Source organism: Tauraco erythrolophus, chromosome 5, assembly GCF_009769465.1.
Source record: "Tauraco erythrolophus isolate bTauEry1 chromosome 5, bTauEry1.pri, whole genome shotgun sequence".
In the NCBI taxonomy this organism is placed as follows: domain Eukaryota; kingdom Metazoa; phylum Chordata; class Aves; order Musophagiformes; family Musophagidae; genus Tauraco; species Tauraco erythrolophus.
In genome coordinates, this window is record NC_141469.1 from 31,104,754 (window position 1) to 31,123,761 (window position 19,008).

At 37.7% G+C, this 19,008-nt stretch overlaps 1 protein-coding gene across 4 annotated transcripts in view; it reads left to right on the forward strand.

Annotated features, from left to right (window-relative positions):
• The window catches only part of HTT (huntingtin), an 88,094-nt gene that overhangs the window by 2,747 nt on the left and 66,339 nt on the right, over positions 1–19,008 (forward strand). For 3 of the 4 annotated variants that reach the window (XM_086611997.1, XM_086611999.1, XM_086612000.1), the window contains exons 2-11: positions 3,700–3,783; positions 4,212–4,332; positions 8,585–8,644; positions 10,615–10,694; positions 11,122–11,260; positions 11,495–11,636; positions 13,126–13,304; positions 13,805–14,009; positions 14,880–14,927; positions 18,625–18,705. In XM_086611997.1, coding sequence (XP_086468123.1) covers positions 3,700–3,783; positions 4,212–4,332; positions 8,585–8,644; positions 10,615–10,694; positions 11,122–11,260; positions 11,495–11,636; positions 13,126–13,304; positions 13,805–14,009; positions 14,880–14,927; positions 18,625–18,705 — 1,139 coding nt within the window. The remainder of the gene's footprint in view (positions 1–3,699; positions 3,784–4,211; positions 4,333–8,584; positions 8,645–10,614; positions 10,695–11,121; positions 11,261–11,494; positions 11,637–13,125; positions 13,305–13,804; positions 14,010–14,879; positions 14,928–18,624; positions 18,706–19,008) is intronic. The other variant, XM_086611998.1, reaches the window with a different exon arrangement.

Genomic DNA, 19,008 nt, shown 5'->3' on the forward strand with positions numbered 1-19,008 from the left:
GGGCTGTCGCAAAACATCCTATATTTTGTTTTATCCATTTCTACCTCTTATCAGTGAGCTAAGAGAATGACTTGCTAATGTTTCTTCTGGAAAAGTATTTAGCTTTGATTTGGTTAAGCCAAAGGTGGATTCTTCACCTTTTCTCTTCTTAACTTGTTCTAATAGTTAATTATTGTAATTGATTTTAATTATGCCCTATTTCAATTTTTTTTCTTATGTTTGATTCTAACTGTTACCCTTACAGCAAAAGGTGCTGCAAGAGCCAGAGTGCTCTCCAGCAATATGCATTTTTCTCTACTCCTGTTTTTTTGTGTTTTTTTATGTTTGATTGAAACTGTGGTCGTAGATTGGTTTCATCAGTGCTATATGTAGAGATATCCTGAATTTTGTAGTTAACCGAGGGCCATGTGAACTGCATAGACAATACCTATTGCCCTCCTTGTCAGTGGTGGTTCCTAGATGGTTTTTTTTAAGTTACTGTTTCTAGAGTGTGTTGTAGACCTGTTCTAGTTAATTTAACTAGTCATCGTTGTTGATGTTACTACACAGTTGTTGAAGCGTCCACCATATTTGGGCTTAGTTTATTTCTTGACCCACTCGTGTTTCTGTTTGTTATTAATAGAATCTTTTTGGAGTTTCCCATTAATTTTCTCAAGACTAACGTCAAGCTGTTTGGCTTGGCCCTTTTTCTTAATGCTGATTCAGCTTTAGAGCTTCTGTGCTCCTTTTGCATCTCCTTAATTCCAAGGCCTAATAAAAATTAGCACCAGTGAGCTGCATCTCTTTGTAGCCACCTCATCAGGACTCAGAGTGCAAAATTGTTGGGCTTGCTGATTTTCTTGTGTTGTTTTTTAATCTCCTTGGCTAGAGATTGTATGTAGAAGCATGCAGAAGATTAAACTCTGCCTGTGAGATGAAGCTTTCCTGTCGATGAATGCTCCTTCCAATATCTCCTGCCTTCTGTTACTCATCAAACTGAAATGACCTTACACTTGGGGCTTGCTGCTTGACCTCTCTTCTAAGAAATATGTGATGGTGGTGTTGTTCTGCTGGGTATGATCATCAGCAGTTTGCCTCAAGACTTCATAATATTTCTGAATAGAGCTGTTTTGTTTGTTGTGTTTTTTGGTTTTTTTTTAATAAATCATGTGTTCAATCTCCAGATACTCTTATCTTTCTCCCTCTGTAGGCACAGAAAATGTGTGCGTGCGCTCTGTCTTCCACCTTTTCTTTCATTCCTTCAGAGGCTGATTTTCTGGAAGTTAAATAACCAAATGGTAGATGGAAGGTTCAGTACAGCAAACTCAGTTGAATGTTTGTTCTTCTTTCCCTTTGGATAGTAACTGGTAGTTAGTTTTCTCCTCTAGTTGCTGTTACTTCAGTTTAAATGATTTGTTGACTCTATGCTTTCCTTCTAAGTTTTCATCTTATATTTTCTCTATTCAAGCCTTTTAATATTTTTGAAGTTATTTATTTCAGTGAGGGGGTAGATTCAGTGTTAGGTGAGCTCTCTGTTTACAGAAATCTGCTGAAGAGATTGATGTGTGCTCATCTGAGTAGTACTGAACAGTACTGCCTACCTTGCTCAGGGCTATATCGAGTGTAGATAATAAAGAACTTTGTTCTGAAAGCGCTCTTATTCAGCAGTATCTTTAGTGTGCTTTGTGTCTGAAGTAGTGAGCTTGTGGGCAAGTTCAGATGTGCCTGTTCTATGCTTGGGATGAACGTGTACTGAAAGTGGGGCTCATTGAGGTGCGGGCAATGCTAGATAAGGTGATCATAAAACTTGAAATGATTTATTCGTTTTCCTAGGTGCCTGTTCACATCAACGGTACTGAAGTTATAAAGTCAGTTGGATGTTTTAGGAAATATTTGCGTTTTTTTTTTAGGTGGTCTGAAAGTGCTGTTAAAGACTTCGTGGTGCTTTTGCAAGATAGAGAAAGACATTGATATCTTTTTTAAATTCAGGTTGGCTATTCGTATTCTGTCAGTTGCTTAAGAATAAGTCAAAGAAGAGATCCTCTTTGAGGAATGCTGAAGCTTACCTAAACAAAAGACTGCCAAATTATAGTGGGGGAAAAAAAAATGGTTTCTTAAGAACTATTCCTTAAACTTTAAAAAGGGGAAGTGTTTCTGGAGTGAGATGAGAAGATCCTTGGGAGAAAAACTGAAATCTTAGGAGCAAACACTTCAACCCCCTACTTCTAACCTGATGGAAGAAAAAGAACAGGGGTACTTGCAAAGAGTCACTTTGTTCAAAAACTATACTATTATGTGAGCTAAAGCTCTTAAATATTGCAGCTTAATTCTTCCAAATTTTTGTCTAAAAATCTGTTTTGAGTTAGCATAATTCAATGTGCTGATTGACTACTTGCTGTTGGTCCTTAAGGTTGTGTTAGCTGTATTAATGTAACTCAAGGCTTCCACATCGTTTTTGGACTTGTAGTTCACAAACACTGTTTTGCTGTTTGATGGTTTTGCTATTTGTTGTGAAGACAGAAAATTAAATGCTAAAAATACAGGCCATCAATTTTCCCTTGGAAAACAAAAGGTAAGATTCTCTGTGAATGTGAGTAAATAAGCAGGTGCCTCCTTGTTAAGAGCCACCTTTGGGTGTGCAGTTTAGGTCCAGTGTTGCTACTGGTTAATTATTTAAAAGCAACATCTGCTTTCCTGGAGTGATTCTGTGTCAGTGAAGTTAAGAGTAGGAGACACTGCATATGATGAAATAAAATTTCAGCCGTATTTGTGATTCTCTCTCTCTCTCTTTTCATTTCCTTTGTTGGAAGGGTTGGACGTGGGGCAGGGAAAAAGCTTCTGTTCTAGACTCAGCTGTAAAGAGTTGTAGGAGCTTATATCGTGATGAAGCAACTGTTGGACAAATTTTGCTAAGTAGAAGCTTTTCATATTGTGCTCTGCATCGCTTGTAGATACACATCGTTTGATTCTGTGAATTTTATTCTTTGTTTTACACTCGTTTGCTGTGAGTTGACTAAGCTTGGCCTTTCCTGGACTATACCAATGGTTACTATAGGGACATTATTCTTGATGGGTGTAGACGGTGCCTAGAGCTTTGCTATTATAATTACAAAGCCATTTGAGGGAACGTGGAATATGATAGGATTACCTTGGCATCCTTTCCAGTTTAGATACAAAATGGTCAATTTAATAGACCTTTAAGTTTCAAGAACTTGCCAAACAAGATAAAAAAGTCTAAGGTGTTGTTATGTGTGAGGAATGTCTTTTAAAAAGTGATATTTTTCAGGCCTGCAAGACTTGTTCTCATGGCTTGTTTTCCCCAACCTTTTTCTATCAGTCTGTTTGTTTCAGCTTTATTCTAGATCTACTCCACTTTTTCCTTCCTTTCCCTTTACTCCTTTTCATTCTTCAGTTTTGTTTTCCAGATACTTTCTTAGCGAAAGTTATGGAACTAATATGATATTTCCTATTAAATGGTTCCTTCTTTTTTCTAAGTTTAAATCCTTCCCTTTGCTCATGTGCCTGCATGCTCTCAGCAGCTGTTAGTATATGAAGTCCTGGGACTACAGGTAGATGGTATACAGCTGTCATATAATGACCAGAAGAGTGTGTCTTTTTCTTGTATAATTATTAGACACTACTCTAGCAGAGTGTTTAAATGGTCACTGTGTAATTTTGAAGTCTTTTCTCAGACACATTATCATTGTGTTCTTCTTCTAGAAAGAAAGAACTTTCAGCTACCAAGAAAGATCGAGTGAATCATTGCCTAACAATATGTGAAAACATAGTTGCTCAGTCTTTAAGGTAAGGCCATGTCTTTGTTTTATTGCATTGATATGAATAGCTACTTTGAAGTGTTAGTTATTTGGAGGGTAATTGCTGATTTTAAATGCTCAAGTTCTGTTTAAAGTTGAAATAGCACAATATTTATTTCTTTTTACCAACCCAGAATCGAAGAAATAATTTTCTTTAAACAGTGGTAGAGTAGGCATTATCCTTCTACCTCAGACAAACTGAGGCACAGAGGTCAAATACCTTGCCAGATTATGTAGGAAAGAGCAGAGAAATGATCTCCCAGCTCCTAATGAAGTGCTTTAATACACTGAATGTCTTCTCCTCTTGTATAACTGTGTATAGTGTATGTGTAGCTGGATTCTGAAACACTTCAAAAATAGCATTGGTGTTTGCTTTTCATGGCATGTGTTGTAATTTTCTGATGTTTGTTTATTTAGAAATTCTCCAGAATTTCAGAAACTGCTGGGTATTGCTATGGAACTCTTTCTCCTCTGCAGTGAGGATGCAGAATCTGATGTCCGGATGGTTGCTGATGAATGCCTTAATAAAGTTATTAAAGTAAGAACTTTTATATACACTACTACCAGATTTTACCTCTTAACACCAGTGTCCTATATGAATTTACACTGACGTTTTCAGTTGCTTTTCGTATTGTTGATATCTCGTAATGTAAGGGGTTAAGTAAGCTTCTTTACTGAATTCTGTATTTGCTCTTAGGTGAGCTTTTTATGCCCAGATCAAGGTATTTAACTTGTCTTCTGTTGTTCATCATTCTAATATATTCTTTTCTTCAGTTGTTCGTTAACTTTATTCTCTTCAAGTTAACCAAAACAAGAACGTCGGCTTTTCTAAAATCTTGTATGGGAGGAATACTCTATTATTCTTCTCTACTATAAAGATACTTAACATGAGGAAAGGTAAAAATATTATTAAAAAACTGTCTGAAAGATGTAGTGACTTTTCATTCCAGATTAGTAGTATAGTGTAATTCAGGTAGTGTGATTTGCCGAGAGTTGGAGGAGGAGCTTTTAGGCAAGAATTAGGAAAATATGGTGTTCTGGAGATTGTTTATTACCCTGCGGTGATCCAGAATGAAAGACTTGTTGGAGAAGAGCAGATGGGCATTCATATGAGGTCAGGCAACGTCTAAATCTTGATTCAAAGTATCTTAAAATGAAGCTCTTGAATAAGTGATGTGAACTGCTACTTCCAGGACAGATTTACCTTCACCTGCCTTTTTTTTTTCCTTTCCTGTTTTCTCAAATCATAGAATGGTTTGGGTTGGAAGGGACCTCAAAAGACCATCTAGTTCCAATCCCCCTGCCATGGGCAGGGACACCTTCTACTAGATCAGGTTGCTCAAAGCCTCATCCAACCTGGCCTTGAATGCTTCTAGGGATGGAGCATCCACAACTTCTCTGGGCAACCTGTTCCAGTGCCTCACCACCCTCAGAGTGAAGAAGTTCTTCCTTAGGTCTGATCTAAATCTACCGTCTTTTCAGTCTAAACCCATTACTCCTTGTCCTGTCACTACACACCCTTGCAAAAAGTCCTTCTACAGCTTTCTTGAAGGCCCCCTTTAGGTACTGGAAGGCTGCTAGAAGGTCTCCCTGGAGCCTTTTCTCCAGGCTGAACACGCCCAACTCTCTCAGCCTGTCTTCATAGCAGAGGTGCTCCAGCTCACGGATCATCTTCGTGACCCTCCTCTGGACTCGCTCCAGCAGCTCCATGTCCTCCTTGTGTTGGGGGCCCCAGAGCTGGACACAGTACTGTAGGTGGGGTCTCACAAGAGCAAAGTAGAAGGGCAGAATCTCCTCCCTCGACCTGCTGCCCACACTTGTTTGGATACAGCTCAGGATATGGTTGGCTTTCTGGGCTACTTCACCTTTTAGTCCGTCTAATGTATCTGCACAATTAATCTAGTTGATGCAAAGTTTAAGTGCTTTAGAAATACACAAGTAATAATTTTCTTTAGCATGAAGGGGTATGTAGAAGCAAGCAAATAAAACATCCCTATTTCTGTAGAGATTTCTCTTCATTAAGTTCTAGTTGTTTGATATCTGAATGAATTAAGATTTGGGGGCTTGAGTTTGTGGCTGAAAGTAGTATCGAGAAAGTTCACTGGTTTTGTAGTGTCCCCTATAATGACAGGGAATGAGGAAGTGCAAATGCCTTTTGCTTCTTTGGTTTTGCCCTGTAGCACTTTACTTTATGCATTCCGATTTAAATGTTTTTCCATTTGCAGGAGTTTAGCACTCTATGAAATACATACACAATTATGTAACTTAATTTGTTTTAAAAGATGTTCTGAAACAGTCCTAAAAAATGCAAACTTACTTCTTTGTTACCACAAAAGTCTTCCATAGGCTTGATATAAAATTGACCTCTTTAATTTACTGATCTGTTTAATATTGTTGCTTTCTGGCATGTTTCAAGGTAACTTGAAAAACTTTAAATTTTTTTCAAATCTTTGTATGGTAATTTGTTTTGTTTTAAAGTAACTCTAAATGATGGAGTCTTCCATCAGTCATTAAACTTGCCAGTTGATCACAGCTATGAAGTAGCAATAGTGATATTCCAACCACATGGATGTATCAGATGTTTATCAAAGCTGGTTGTAGTTTGTGTTCTATGTTCCGTGCTGTGTGGAAGCAACTTACTCTTTAGGCAGATGCTGTCTCCAGTATAAATGTAGAGACAGAAAGATGCGCAGTTTTATTTTTGGTCATGCAAGTAGCAATGATGCTTGTGATGAGTGGAACGGAGGTGTTGGGCCCCTAAGCTTGCATATCAGTCCATGTTCAGCTTTTTTAGTACCTCACGCATTTTAGAGCCTAATTCTGTTGCTAGAAAGATGCTTTATATTTTCTCTCTTTAAATATAAGGACATAGATGTAAGCATTACTTGTGTAACTGTGTGTCTGTCTGGAGTTTATGCTCATTAGTGTGATTAAAATGCTGACGCTTCTTCTGTGTAGGCAAGGCTGTGAATTGAAACAGCAAATAAGTTCAGATAAGCACTCTGTAGGTCATCTTTAAACATCACTGTACTTCTCAGAACCTCACAGGCAGCATAAACGGCTCAGAGTTTAAATAGCTTTGGTTATACGTTTAATTCAAAGAAAAAATACCAAGTTGGAAGTTAGCAGGTTTCTGTGGATAAGGTGTTACTGAAGCTGTCTTGTTTCTGAAGCTGATGTACGATGTTGTAGTAATCTCTGTGTTAATGATGCTGGTGGGACTGTTCACAGATTGGACTACAGTCGGTCTCGGTAATTGGGATTTATCATTTGTAGTAATTTAGAGTTGGCTGTGCTTATAATTTTTTCTGATTTTTAGATTCTGGCCTGCTAAAGATATAGATATACACTAGTAAAAAGAGTTGCTCTGGTTGAGTGTGTTGTAAGGACAGCTTACCCTTGAAGCCAAAACGGTAGCTCGTGCCTTTTTCTGTTGCTTGATATCCTTATATACAGGGACAGTGAACTTCCCATAAAAACTAAGTTTTGTGAAGTAAGTGAGATTCATCCCTACCTACTGTCATCTAAGCACCTGCAGATAATGGCTAGGGTGCTTATGATGGTATAAGGATACGAGCCAGGTAAAGTTTTTGTGGGGAAAGTAGTACCATTTTATTATAATGACTGGCATAATTGGGGGAAATTAAGTTTTGGGAGACGTGATTTTAGGCTAGGGGAATTGTGCTCTGAAGGAGCCACAGGCACTTCAATGACTATGCTTAGACAGTTGTCACCTCTACATCAGCATGTACCTTGTAAGATTTTGTAGTTATTATGTGTAATCCTGTGAAGATGTGAGCTTAATGATTGGTGATCCAGAAGGCAGATATAAAATTAGAAATTACTAAATTATTCACAAGGAATAAAGAATTAAATACTAAACATTATAGCACTGTATAAATCCATAATGTGGGCACTTGCACATTGTATGAAGCTCTCATTTCATCTGAGGAAGTAGTGATGGAAATGTTCATAAATAGTAGTATGCACTAGGAAAAAATGGAAGAGAAAGGGTAATCGTATGTATACAGAATATTCCATAGGAAGAGGTTTATATATAGTAGAACTATTTTCCTATTTTTTTCTTCTCTGCCATTTGCAAGATGGAGGGAGAATGATTGAGTTGAGATGAACAGAAAATTACTCCTCGGTGCTTACCTTCATTTCACGTATCCTGGTTCTTAGCCAGACTGCAGGTTCAAACTACAATGTGTGCTCTGTTGCACTATGCTTGATTAGATCCTGGGATGCGATACTTCTGGTGTCTAGAACACCTTGAAGTAAATCGACGCAGAAAATAAGCTAATTCTTGAAAGAAGGGTTTTTCAAGGGCTGTTAAAGGTAATGGTACAAATACAGCCTTGCTTTGAGAAACAGTAGGAGGCTACTTGGTGGGGATGTATAGCAGGGAATACCTCTCACTGCTGAATACTATTTTTGTGTTTTAATATTCTATTTATGAGTATCTATTCCTAGCGATCGCCAGAAAGCACGTTAACTTGGCTCTGCTTGTAGTCTGATCCCATATGGCCTTTTTTAGGTAGAATGGGTAAAGCAGTCGATATTAACTGCAAATAACTGTTAGAGTGTGTGGAATTTGTCCATGTTTCTGTTTTGTGTTTGTGTGAAAGATAAAGGTGTCTGTCTTCAGTAATTAGCGCTTTCCTGGTTATACATCAAATATAGGGGCAGTTCTGTGCCTTTTTTGAAGCTATTTTGTTGCAAGTGTAACGTTCCTGTAAAGTGTCTCCCCTCTGATACAGTGTATTCTCAATGCATTTTTTTTGCAGGCTTTGATGGATTCCAATCTTCCTAGGTTACAATTAGAACTGTATAAAGAGATTAAAAAGGTGAGTTTCATTCTCTAATGTCCTTTCAAAGTATGGTATTTTGGAAATGTAGCATTAGTGTAAATAAATAGCGTATGTCTTAAGATCAAGGTCAGAGCTTCACATTGGAAGGATCTGTGACTGTTTAATGTATTATTCTACCCAGTTCCTCACTATTGGCCCCGTTGTTTAGATTTAACCACTCCTGAAAGCTTATCTGGCAGAAAATATGTGAGCATTTGGTGTGAACAGCAGTGTGAGTTACCCTTAGTGACTCTGCACCCAAATGAATAAGGCATTTTAATGATGTTTGCTCCACTGACTGAGCTGGAAAGAATACCTTCAAGCAAAAGGGTAGTGAAAAGCAGGTGGAGGACAGTGACATTATTAATTTGACATAACTTCTTGGAGGAAGACCTGAAGTGACCTGGCACAGGTTTTAACTGCTTTGTTTTGTGAATGTGTGATATGTACTTGCAGCGTCTATAAGAAGCATAGGTGAAAGTACTGAAGCATCTGTCTTTGTACTACACAGTCACAATTTTATTACGTCCACGGGAAGAATTTTAGTAACAACCTTTTTTAAGTATGTGACTACAAAAGGAAAATACTGTATTCAGGACAGTATCACTGAAATCGTGTCTCGCATCTATAAACATAACACCTATATTTTCTCTCTATACAAGCCTTGCTATTTGTCAGACAGTAAAGCTATTGCTCTTTATTGTATTTCTTTGGGGATGATAGAACTCTAGAAAATAAAATAAATAACAAAAGCAATGTGAAGAGCTTTCCTTCTGTCAAATGTGGACTACTTGTAGACCTTGTATGAATATCTTACTGTATAGTTGTACCTTAACGTCAGGCAAAATTTTTGAGGGTATAGAAATGGATGTCTAACTAATTAACAAAACAGACAACAAAACCAAAAATCACTCTGAAGTTCCTGCATGTTATGACCAGGTGCCGGAGGAAATACTTTGTCGTTCAGGTAGCAAGTGCTTCTTGAATAGTTGCTCTCAGATTCATGGCAGAGGCAAGAGAGAAAGGTAGCAGGCATAACAGAAGCACCCAGCAAACGGAATTTTGTATGTCACTTGGATCACTTCAGGAGTCATGCCAAAATCTGTTGTTTGGCTCTGAACCTGAAAAATACACGTCTTGTAATTCAGATGCCAGGTTTTTTTTTACTTGTCATGGTAACAAGATCATGAGCCTTTGATGTACTAGCTAAAGAAAACAAGAAAGAAATAACGATATCTAAACATCTCAGCTCTGTCTTCAGAGGGACTTGATTTGAGAAGCATTTTGATTAGGTTCAAACTATGTTAGGTACACTGTGTCTCCTGGACATCTGTTGAATGCCATAGTTTTCTGTGTTTCTAACAATACCAGTAAGCTTTACTATATCCTTAGATACTGGGTGTAAAGGCATTCTGGCTCAAGTGAGGTGCACAGCTGAAGGTGTCAACATAGACAAATAGATACTAAACTGCAGGATGCAAGCCATTAGGAAGTGATACAGATCAATATGTGGTGGGTTTTTTTAGTGTGCTCAGGAGCTGAACATTGTGTATTTACACATCTCCACTGCTGTCAACCTTATGCTACATTTATATCTCTGCGAGCGTTCCAGTGATTTTTAGACTCGTATCATCAGTGTTTCTTTGTTGGTTGATTACTTTCTCTGTGGTTATTTTAAGCTGATTTCAGCAGAGCAGAGATCTCAGGCATTTCCTTCTCTTTCTTGGTGTTCCTTATTATTCATTTCGGGTCACTTGGAAAATTCCTAACACCAGCTAGAAAAATGAAGGCAGTCATGGAGCTGACTTCACTTCCTCTTGGCTAAAGGAAATCTATGGCTTCCAGACACCTTATATTTTTATCTGTTTAAGCAAAATGGTATGGAACTGTATGCTGTTGTATATTACAGGTATTTTTTAGGAAATGGTTTTGCTTGATGAAATGTAACAATTATGTACTCTGTCTAGAATGGTGCTTCCAGAAGTCTACGTGCTGCACTCTGGAGATTTGCTGAGCTTGCCCATCTAGTTCGGCCTCAAAAGTGCAGGTAAACACATCCTAGTAATGAACTTTCCAGAGACCACTTAACAAAATGTGGATGTTAACAAAATGTTACTATTCTCAAGTTTTAAACATATAATTGGGAGGTTGGAAGAATTCCTATTACGTATTCTCTCTGAAGTAGCTTTATTTAATTAGATGATTTTCTTTTAGCGGAGTTTTCGTTCTGTGCTGTACATGTCTCTGGGGAAAGGGAGGGGAAAACCTTCTGAAGACCACGAGCTGTATTTTTTTTAGGTGTATTCTTCTCTTTAGTTCTGTCTTAATGTCTGCATATCATAGTCAGAAGACTATTGTCTTTCTTCAACATTCTGTGTAGCTAACAGGTACACATTTTATGATTTAGTAGTGCCACAGAACTTGCGTACAGTTGTTCTGATCTCAGATTAGTTTTTCTCCTTTGCTGTACTTAGGCCATACTTAGTGAACCTTTTGCCCTGTCTAACACGGATAAGTAAGAGACCCGAAGAATCGGTGCAGGAGACCCTAGCTGCGGCAATACCAAAAATCATGGCAGCGTTTGGCAATTTCGCGAACGACAATGAGATTAAGGTATCTTCCTTTAACCTATTAGCGTTCCGTGTTGTGTCTCAAAGCACCATAAGCTATCAGCATTATCAGTCTGATGTTACAGCTGCATGTCTGAATTAAGGCAGAAGCTGGCCTTGCTTGATGTACGTGAAGTAATGCTTTGAATGAATGAAAAATATATTTGCCGACTTCTTAATTCAATTCTGCCTCCTTTTCTTTCTCATAAAAAGTTAAGTAAGATATCTTTGTTTTTAGGTTTTATTGAAGGCTTTCATAGCTAATCTTAAATCCAGTTCCCCTACTATCCGTCGAACAGCAGCAGGATCAGCAGTAAGCATCTGTCAACATTCGCGAAGAATGCAGTATTTTTATGCCTGGTTATTGAATGTACTTTTAGGTAAGATTCAGGAAAAAAAAATATTTGCTTCAAGAGTAAGTAACATGACTTTTTTTTCTGTGTAAGACACTTTTCATATGTGGGAGGTTTTCAGGCACAGCAAGGATACTTAGACTACTGGTTACACTGCTCATGCTTTCTCTATTTTGTGTTAAGTTAGGTGAAGATATGACTAAAGCTATTTATATCTCTGTGTGTGCTGCAGTGCTAATTCAGTAATGTTGAAAAAAAACAGCCGAAGCTAGGGAAGTAAGTAGCCCGCTGGAAAATGAGGAGGTCTGGAGATTCTGGAAGAACTTGCTCAGGAGTCTGTGAAGACTTGCATTGTTCAGCAGCTTGGTTATTAGTGCAGCAGATCTGAGGTGGATCCTCACTGTTCTCTGGGTCAGGAACATATACCTTCTCACCTTTTTTAGAAGTACCATGTACATTCTTTGTTGAAAACCTAACTTAGACCAGAAATTTTTTTTTTTATTATTATTATTTTAATTTAAAAGCACACAACTTTGCATCAGTATTGCTTCCATATTTCTTCAGCTGGGAAGTTTGCATGGTCCTTAGGGTGTTTTGCAACTCATGATGAGATGCTTGTCTGGATTGTAGTGGAAACGCTTCCCTCAGTTTTGTTACCGATGAGGATTTTTTTGCTGTGTAGATGATACTGCAAAAGGAGTGATAAGGAGGACTAATAGATACATGAAGCGTTATCCTGTTAGCTTTGCTTCTTTTAAGAACGGGTGAAAAATTCAAATGCCGCGTAGTGACTTTCCTCACTCTGAGAGACATGAAAATGGTGTACTTCTGTGCACATACTGTTCTTTCCTGCCTCGAAGGTGATGTTTTGTTATGTCCTGGCAATGGTACTGGATTCAGACAGGAGCACTAATAGGAACTCCGTGAATTGATCCTGATTTTTTTTTTTTTCCCTGCCCACATAGAAGGTTGTGTTTTCTTACATAACTTATTTTTGTTCTTAGTATGTTTTGAGTTTGACTCTGTGGTTAGCAGGTAGGTACACATAACAAGGTTCCCAATACTTGAGGGAGGAGGCAAAAGTGTAAATGTCATTCATTAGGATAATAACGTGTGTGTGGGAGGGAATTATGTTTGGCCTTAGTTAAACTGCCAAGTGGAGAGAGGAAGCAAGTGAGGGGAGCAGGAGAGTCTAGATCACTTGGTGAAAGCATCAGGTATTACAAAAAGGATAACTTTTTCCTTTTTATTGAACGAAAAGAGGAACGGGGAGGTGAGACAGTGTCCTCTGTCCATTCTCCCATTTTGCGTAAATCATTGTCAGGAATATTAAATAATGCATATTTTCAAGTGTTTCTGCATTTAGAAAGCATTCTTCAGTTGCTGCTATGTTTTATGTTTGTGTTGTGTTTTTTTTTTCCAAAAGAAGCTATTTATATGGACTACATGAAATAACATTTGTGTTGAAGCTAACCACTGTCAATAAATGATTTGGCTTCTTCTTGTCTTCCTCCAGGTTTGTTGGTTCCTGTAGATGATGATCATCCTACTCTTTTAATTCTGGGTGTTTTACTTACACTAAGATATCTCATACCTTTATTGCAACAACAAGTAAAAGATACCAGTCTGAAAGGCAGTTTTGGTGTGACAAGAAAAGAAACAGAGATTTCACCTTCACCGGAACAACTTGTACAGGTAAAATATGATTAATAACCCGAACCTGAAGTGTACTAATTGGAAGGAAAAGAAATAAATCTTGCATATAGTATGATGCAGCACTAGTTTGATGTTGAACATCCTGAATTCTTTTCTCAAATTCCTGTTCATCTTGGTAAATGATAGTTGGTCCGGTGACTGGAGTTACTGATGAATAATACTAATGACCAGAAATCTCAGAAAAATGCATCAACAGTACTTGTTAGGTGTTCCCAAAGGAGCTAAAGAACTTCATAATCATTATGATGTTCTTTGCTGTGATTCCTCCTGCTATAACAATAAACAGAAACAACAGACTTCTACCAAGAAGGCAGTTGGATGGCTACAGTCAGCTGATATTTTTTCCCTTGGAAGAGGATGGTGAATATTAAATATAGCGTAGGTCAGTCACTTAATACACCACTGAAATTTAATGTGGTATGTGAGAAGAAATGTTGTATCTTCATAGAGACTTACTCCAGTACTTTGTTGGGTTTTAGGTTTACGAATTGACTCTGCATTACACCCAGCATCAGGACCATAATGTTGTGACTGGAGCTTTGGAATTGTTACAACAGCTCTTTAGAACGCCACCACCTGAACTTCTCCATGCTCTGACCGCTTCAGGGGGCATTGCACAGGTCAGTGTATCCAAAGATGAACCTGCCAGCAGGAACCGCAGTGGGAGCATAGTGGAACTTATAGGTAAGTTACATTTTTGGTAATTCAAGTAAAAGGAGATGAACGTACATCACCATCTCTATTTCTCAGTGTTTGCCAAAAGTATGAAGGATAAAATGAAATGTATGTTATGCATGACTCTTTTTTTTTTTTTTTTTTTTTTCCCCCAGGTACTGTAAAAGATTTTTTCCCCTTCTTTTTAAATGGGTATACATTCATTGAGTAATGACAAACTGAAGTATTTTTTACAGTTTCTGTTGATGCGCTTTTTTTAGTTACACAGAGCAAGTTAACTGTGGTGACAGATCTTTTATTCCCCACAAAATTAATGTTCTCACCAAGCATCTGACAACTGTGATTCATAAAAAGCTGATCTAATCAGAATTTATATTAACTGAGAGCTCCTTGCTGAATACCAAAACCAGCATGAAATTAAAGCATGACTGAAGTTTATCCATGACTTTCAAAATCCGCTGTCGATGTTCTTCTATGTAAAATGCATGTTCTTAAAATTCTTTTAACTGCTACTTACCTGTTTCGAAAGAATCAATCTCTGATTGGATTTCTATAAGGACTTTTGTATTGAACTAACAGATCATTCTAATGTTGCTGCTATTTGAAGGTAATTCGTTAGCCAGAAGCAATCATAGCAGTGAAATTTAGAGCATGTTTTTTAAAAGCAAACTTACAAGTGACATAGAAGAATAAAAAGTTATTTGATGACAAATGATTCAAAACACTTGGACTTCAAAAGCAACAAGTTTGCTGTTTGTTCCTGGCTTTGGTTGTTTTGGTGGTGTTTCTTTTTCCTTTCTCATTTGTGGCTATTAGAATTCCTTCATGATTTCAGCAGTTCTGTCTTTGCCCTGATGTGTTACTTTCTGTGATTTGCAGCTGGAGGGGGGTCTTCATGCAGCCCTGTTCTTGCGAGAAAGCATAAAGGTGATTATTTTCAAAACCAAATCTTTAATTGCATTCCTTCCTGAGTTTTTTTTATTCCCCCTCCTCACTTCATTGTCTTGCTGAACCTCAGTCTTCATTCACAATTGCCTTCGTGTTATCAGCTGAGCTTAATCACTATAAATCTTAAAAGAATTCTGAGGCCATTTCTGAATTGCAGTCAAGATACTCTAAAATTATTCAAAGCAGTATAATTTTCTTTTGCTGTAGTTCACTGGCAAATTTATTGTGATGAATATTGATGCAATTTTCACTTTAAAAGGCCACATTTAAAAGTAATCTCTCTGAACAGGGCATTCTTCCTTTTGATGATAGTACTTAACTTTTAATGTAACTTACAAAATAATTAACCTTCCTGGTTTTGTTAGACCTATTTTTTCTGTTCTTTTACTTATGCATGTGTATGTTTGCATGCTTTGATATAATGCTTTTTTCTGTTCTTGATGATTAAAGCCATTCATTTTATGTCTTGCTGTGTATATTTTCTTTCCTTTCTTCAATAGGTAGTTCATTTAGCAGGATTTTAAAAAATATAATTTGCTCTGAAGTATTTTTTTCCCAGTTTGTGCATTAAAGTACTTCATATCTAGTTACGCGTTTAAGCTTTGCTGAAAACCAGTCATGTCAGTATGAGAATCACTCTAGATACAGCTGTGTGATGGTTTTGTCTGTTCTAGGTGAGCAAAATGTTCCTACTGCAGTGGAACTGTGTATGAGTGTATTGCAGTGCAAGTGTAGTAAGCTGAGATGTGCAATATTGAAAACAAAAACTTCAAGAAAAAAATAGTTTAAGACCAAATAAGATCACACAAACTTTAAAGACCGTTATAGCAACTAGCTTACACTTTTTCCATATATGTCCTCCCATCTTTTTGTGCAAGGGACCTCATAATGCTTAAAGATTATACCTATATGCTTGAAGAATATATGTAAAAGTGAAGTAGTAGGTGGAGCTGAATGGAATAGTGCTTATAGATGCAGAGATAATTTCTGAAATAGAGTGAAAGAAAGAGTGTTCTGAAAGTGGATATTGCTTCAGCATCTGCAGCCAAGATGGAATGCAACAAATCAGAATAACAATGCATAACACTTTTAAATGGTAAATCATCATTTTGATGCTTTGAATTGTTAGTAGTCTTCAGGATAACTTCAAAGTATCATAACAGTGTAAGTTTAATTACAGTACTTGTTATAGAATCATAGAATCATAGAATGGTTAGGGCTGGAAGGGACCTTCAAAGGTCATCTAGTCCAACCCCCCTGCAAGGAACAGGGATATCTCCAACTAGATCAGGTTGCTCAGGGCCTTGTCCAATCTGGCCTTGAACGTCTCCAGGGATGGAGCATCCACCACCTCTCTGGGCAACCTGTTCCAGTGTTCTACCACTCTCATAGTAAAAAATTTTTTTCCTAATATCCAACCTGAACCTACCTCCCTCTATTTTAAAACCATTACCCCTTGTCCTATCATAACTGGCCCTCCTGAACAGCCTCTCCCCATCTTTCCTGTAGGCCCCCTTGAGGTACTGGAAGACCGCGATAAGGTCACCCCGGAGCCTCCTCTTCTCCAGGCTGAACAGCCCCAACTCTTTCAGCCTGTCCTCATAGGAAAGGTGCTCCAGCCCTCTTATCAAAACAAGTGTTTGTTAAAACACTAACCTTTCCTTCACTCAGTTGGAAAACATCTATTGAGTCATCAGCTTCTGTCCTCTTTCAAAATCATGATATGAAGATTTTGTGGTCTAAAAAATGGCATAAACGAATTTGAAGAAATCTGTTCACAATTTTGTGTTTTGTACAGGTTTAGTTTCCAGTTGTGAGTAGTTCATTTTCTGCTGCTCTCCATTGTAGAAAAGGTGGAAAAATCAAGCCTATTCCCAGTTCCTACTTGACGTCGTTTTTCAGTCTGCTACCAGATAGTCGTAGGCTCCTGCTGTTGGCCGTGGGTGAAACCTCTATAGCTGTAATACTCCTTTCTGTGTGTAGGGGTGGTGTAAAGTGAGGGTGGTCTACAGAAATCTGTGACCCTAACCGCAGAACTGGGATATTGCATATCTTTTCAGTCTTACTGCTTCAGACCAACTTTAGTTTTGAGCAGCTGGGCTGTGTTGGTTTGTTTATGTTTCAGTTTCAGAAAATTATTTGCAAAAAAGGTTGAAAATTCATTTTGAAATGAAAGCCTATGTTCTCCATCTTAACTGAGTGGAAAAGTATCCTGCAGCTTGTTTTATATACTCATTTAAACATACAAAGCCTAATATGCCTAATTGTTTTTCAGTGTCCTTCCTCTTTCACTTAGTTCTAAAGGTGATCAGCTGTGGAAAGCAGAAGAATATCCTGGTTTGTTTCAGTGAAATGGATGTAAATGTGAGAAAGAATAGAAAAGAATATACTATCTTTCATTCTTGTTGTTGGGAACTCTGCAGGATTTTACTCATTCTTTTACAGGAATGTGTGATTCTCAATTAATTTATCTTATTTTACATAGAACATACATGGAAATGTTATGGTAACTTTTCTCCTTTCAGGTTTGAATATCATAAACATACTTTTCATAGGAAGCCAATTCTACAGTGTTACTGCTATGTATGAAAGCAATTGTGATTAGAAATTAATACAAAAGTGTGTTAATGCTTTTTTTTTTCCCTCTGGTAACTTAAATGAGAGGCAGAAGAATTCACCTAGAGTTATCAAAACACTCGTATCTTGCATGGTGAATCTTAGACTACCAGTGAAGCTTATTATAAATGGCAAAAGAGACTTATCTCAAAGCAGGTATCATGAGTCCCTCTGTCTCAGCAAGGGACTTGCAAGATCCAGAAGAATGGGCTCAGTAGCTCCCTCTGCACTCTGTCCTGTCCCATTTACAGACTTTTCAGTGCAATTGTGTCCTTGGTCTGCTCCCAGGCAGTGTGCATCTGCAGATATCTTTCTCTTTCCACTGCCTCTGTTTTAAATAGACATTACTCTGTGAGTAAGATAACTCTATGGTGATTGTGTTAGGTTATAAGTGACTTTCATTTTTCCTATGGCAAAAGTGTCTCTGAAGATTTTTGCCTTGGTAGTCTCTGAATCCTAATGACTGTTGTCCGTGCTTCATCACCCTGTGCCACTTATGTTGTCTTGTGCTTTTAGTCTGTGCTGCTCTTCCTCCTAGGCGTTTTCCATTCTGTTATCGTTGGAGTTCCAAGCCCCAAACTGCAAGTAGCCTTTGATAATTTTTGTAGCCTTAAGGAGGGAGAGGTTATTTATTCTATTACTTGTGCTTTAATGTCCTTCTGAGTTGAGGGCAGACTTCCAGATGCCAGGTAGCAAGTCCTTAGTTAATAGGACATACTTGACAAAATTAGTGGGATCTTAATAATAGTCCACAAAAATAAAGTAGGATGAATAAAGTCATAGGTCATTTCCTGAATGGTTACACCGTTAAATAAAATTACTTAACTTTGTGTTTCCTTGTCACTGCTGTCTGTTTCTCTCCTGATCAGATAGTGATGGATTGGATATTCACTTTCTTCATTCCTTTCTCTTTTCCATCTATTGCGTTTCGTAGCTTTGAAAAGTTATGTAGATAAACTTTTAAAAGTAGATTTCGCGTCTACTGACTTCAGTTGTTCAGCATTTCAAGTTGACTGTAGTTTTGGAAAACTGTAAAAGTTTTTCTTATATTGCTTCTCAGGTAAAATACTTCTTGGTGAAGAAGAAGGTTTGGAGGATGATCCTGAAACCCGATCGGATGTCAGTGCTGCATCGTTTGCAGGTAGCTGGCTTTCCCTTTAGTAGTGCAGTCAACCTGTGTTACTCTGTTACAAATGCACTTTTTTATCACTATGTAAAATATAAATGATGTGTTATGATAAGTAGGGAGCAGATGGACACTCAAAAGATGTGCTAACAAAACTGAAACCATAAATTCTCATGGGTATAAAGCTTGTACTTACCTAATGAAGTTGACTGCATTTTTTTTTTTGTAATGGAAGGGCTGTCATATTGAGCTACTGGTAAAGATACAACAGCATCTTACAGATGCTTATTTCCCTACCTGTAGTTTAACTGTTTAGTT